Source organism: Limulus polyphemus, unplaced genomic scaffold (assembly GCF_000517525.1).
Source record: "Limulus polyphemus unplaced genomic scaffold, Limulus_polyphemus-2.1.2 Scaffold4416, whole genome shotgun sequence".
NCBI lineage: Eukaryota > Metazoa > Arthropoda > Merostomata > Xiphosura > Limulidae > Limulus > Limulus polyphemus.
In genome coordinates, this window is record NW_013670026.1 from 2,083 (window position 1) to 6,191 (window position 4,109).

The following is a 4,109-nucleotide window of genomic DNA, read 5'->3' on the forward strand; positions in this document are numbered from 1 at the left end:
CAAAAGCGTAATATTGCTAAGTTAAACAAACAAACAAACCAAAGATTGGGTCACTCTTAGTTTCCTTTTCTTTAATTAGAATATTGATTTATGTCTACACCAAACGTTCGACATTTCTATAAATTGTGTTTTTTTCCAAAATCCTATCGTTGTCTCTCGCTAAAACAAAATGGTTATCAAAAGGTCATGTGATTGCCCCAAATATATTAAATTTAATAAAGTATCTTGTATTAAAGCTAAAACCTCCAACCGAAGGGTCGATCCTAATTTCTGTAATATTGTTGTTGTTTTTCGTTTCTTTCGCTCCAGTCATCCTCTCCTTTTTAATATAAAAAACGACACTTGTAATGTTTATTCACTTTAAGGGTAAGAAACACTTCTCGAGATTTTATATTTTAGCGTAGTTTTAATTTAATTATCTCTCTATTGAAATATCATGGTTTTTAAGTGTTAGCTATTAGGACTTTTGTTGTAGAACTGAAGATCGTTCTATCCTCGTAGAAAACCCAATAATTTGTCTAATTGTAAATGAGTAATTATTTTATTTTCGTAGGATCTATTGATGTTTGAAAGTCGACTTGGAGGTCTTCTCGTACTAAATTCTCCACTGGACTTCGAGACTCTCCCCAGATTTATAGTAACCATACGTGTCCAGGTAAAGGGGCCTTAGATTCTGTAATATCGGATTTTTTTGTGAGCTTTTTTAGTTTTAAGTCTTTGGTATTAAGAGCACAGTGACACCTACAGCTTAAACTGACAGTGGCACCTACAGCTTAAACTGACAGTGGCACCTCCAGCTGAAACTGACAGTGACACCTACAGCTGAAACTGACAGTGACACCTACAGCTGAAACTGACAGTGACACCTACATCTAAAACTGACAGTGACACCTACAGCTGAAACTAACAGTGACACCTCTAGCTGAAACTGATAGCGACACCTCTAGCTGAAACTGAACTCTTAGTGAACTTTCATTAGTTTAAAATATGGTCGTCTTTCAAGTTTTTTTTGCTGGCTGTACAGGGATACTGTCAACATGTCTTTTGTTTGCCACACGTAGCCATATTATGTTCCTTCTAGAAACCTAATGATCTATATTCTGTCAGCTGCGTATCACTCTAATAAAACACAGCTTCTCAAAGTATAACTTTCCTTATTCTAACAGTTGTGTATCAGCCTGGTGGTAAATTGTGTTAAGTATCTTTACTTCTTGAAAGCAATATCACGCACTTAAGTCCGGGGTTTATTATAAGTACCTTGAAAATCGTGCTGGTTTTTTTGCTTACAAATCTAAACCGTTAGGTGTGAAAGATTTTGTTAGTTTATCACATAGGCGAGGTTAATAAAACATTTATAAACTTTCGCTTTTTTTATCTTTGTTTAAATTATTGTGTTTTATTTACGGAGAGAGTAAATTTGAAGTATTTTAAGCTAAAATTTGCAAATTTGTTAGCTACAGTAAAGTAACTGTATTTGAATGGGCTTTTCTGGATTGTTTTTTTGTGGGTTTTTTTCGTGTATTCAGTTCTTGCTAATACAGTCATTCAAAATATATTCGCTAGTTTACACATATACAAACTAGAGGGCACTCAGTAAAGCGCATACATCCGCCACGCAGCTTTGATCATATTCGGTTCTCAAATAATGCGAAAATGTGGCCTTACGTCCGTCGTTATTAACGGACACGAACCGATTTTGGCAGGACAATGTGGAATAATATTCTACATATATCCACCAAGTTCCATCAAAATCAAATAATTTTTGACTCAGTTATAGAACAAAAATAGTGTGAAAAATCGGTACCCATGTCAACAGATAGGGATTTTTTTGGATATTCATGACCTTGTTGTGACCTTGACCTTTGATCCGTTTTTGAAAACATAACCTCTATTTTCGGTGGCGGAGGTAACCCAGCCAGTTTTTATTTCCAAATATGTCTTCATTCTAAACAACTGTGCGAGACCTGTGGTTCTGTATTTACTAAATCGCTGTTGTTTAGGATCAAGGGGACCCTCCACAAAGTGCCTTCACGACCTTGACAGTTCACATTGTGGATGCCGACGACCAAAATCCGAAATTTCAAGCTGATAAATACACAGCTTTAATACCCGAAAATCCGAGTGCTGTAAGTTTTTCTTCTTACATTTGTTTGGATTTGCAATATATGTTATTTAATGCATATATTTAATCTTTCAGTTAATTTGTTAATAGTGTCAGCTCAGTTGTATTTCATGTACATAATTACCACAAGAGGGCGCTGAGGTAGGTTTCAATAATTATTTGTCCAGTTTGTTTTTGTTTTAAATAAATGATTCTCTGTAAATCACATTGATTACTAATGAACTGAATGCTTTGCATATTACAAGTTGTATGACATTTAGAGTTGGTATCTAAACAAACCGATTCTGTGTTATTTTTGTAAGGTTGGTAACGATATTTCATTCCATTCTCACTGAACCCTTAACTTGTGTTGTTTAGTATGAAAGGTGACGAATCTATAAAACGCTGCTTGATTTAGCATATAATCGAAAACATTGTATCTACACAATATCATATCTATAAAACACAACTTACACAATATCATATCTATAAAACACAACTTACACAATATCATATCTATAAAACACAGCTTACACAATACCATATCTATAAAATACAACTTACACAATACCATATCTATAAAACGTCTATAAAACACAACTTACACAATACCATATCTATAAAACACAACTTACACAATACCATATCTATAAAACACAACTTACACAATACCATATCTATAAAACACAACTTACACAATACCATATCTATAAAACACAGCTTACACAATACCATGTCTATAAAACGCCTATAAAACACAACTTACACAATACCATATCTATAAAACACAACTTACACAATACTATATCTATAAAACACAACTTACACAATACCATATCTATAAAACACAGCTTACACAATATCATATCTATAAAACACAACTTACACAATATCATATCTATAAAACACAACTTACACAATACCATATCTATAAAACACAGCTTACACAATACCATATCTATAAATCACAGCTTACACAATACCATATCTATAAAACACAACTTACACAATATCATATCTATAAAACACAACTTACACAATATAAATAATTTTAGTATCAATAATAGATAATAATGGAAAAACTAAACAAAATGTACTCAACTATAGCAAAACATTTGATAACATGATAAATATGTTGGGTTCTGCTCAGTAAGAGTTTGTATATATGTGTGTGTGTGGTTAAAAAAGGGTTCAAACTTAAAATTCGTAGACTCATTGTCCCCCGGTAGGATAGCGGTAATTCTACTGATTGCAACGCTCAAATCTGAGGTTCGATTCCCTACGGTGGACACAGAAGATAGTTCAATGTAGCTTTGCTAAAAGAAAAAATGTCCCCTGGTGCAAGAGCGGTAAGTTTACGGAGTTACAACGCTGAAATTCGAGGTTCGATTTCCCACGGTGGACACAGCAGATAGCCCAAAGTGGTTTTGCTCTGAAACAAACAAACGAACAAAAGATTGGTTGGTTGGTTGTTTTTGAACTTTGCTCGAAGCTACAAGAGAGCTATCTGCGCTAGCCGTCCTTAATTTAGCAGTGTAAGACTAGAGGGAAGGCAGCTAGTCATCATCACCCATCGCCAACTCTTGAGATACTCTTTTCCCAACGAATAGTGGGATTGACCGTCACATTATAACGTCCCCACGGTTGAAAGGGCGACCATGTTTGGCGAGACGGGGATTCGAACCCGCGACCCTCAGTCGAGCGCCCTAACCACCTGGCCATGCCGGGCCCGAGCAAAAGAAAGAAATACATAGACTGATTATAAGCTGTATTTTGTGTATACAAAAAGTTATATTCTTAGGTAACACCATCTTTGTAATTGTTTCCTCTTGTAGTTAAAGTGTTTATACTGCTTAAACTTATCGTTTTTAACGCTAGGGAACACAATTAACAATAGCACCAAGTCCTATACAAGCTGAAGACCCGGATGTGGGTATTAGAGCGACCATTAACTACTCCTTTAGTTCAAGTAAGTTTCCTTTTCCAACTTTCTAGCTACTAGCCAATT

At 34.9% G+C, this 4,109-nt stretch overlaps 1 protein-coding gene across 1 annotated transcript in view; it reads left to right on the forward strand.

Moving 5' to 3' along the window:
- Positions 1 to 553: 553 nt before the first annotated feature.
- LOC106471113 (protocadherin Fat 4-like) overlaps positions 554 to 4,109 on the forward strand; it is a gene marked incomplete at its 5' end in the record, with an annotated part of 24,075 nt that continues 20,519 nt past the window's right edge. Inside the window, 3 exons of the mRNA XM_022399738.1 lie at positions 554 to 655; positions 2,001 to 2,126; positions 3,980 to 4,070. Coding sequence (XP_022255446.1) covers positions 554 to 655; positions 2,001 to 2,126; positions 3,980 to 4,070 — 319 coding nt within the window. The remainder of the gene's footprint in view (positions 656 to 2,000; positions 2,127 to 3,979; positions 4,071 to 4,109) is intronic.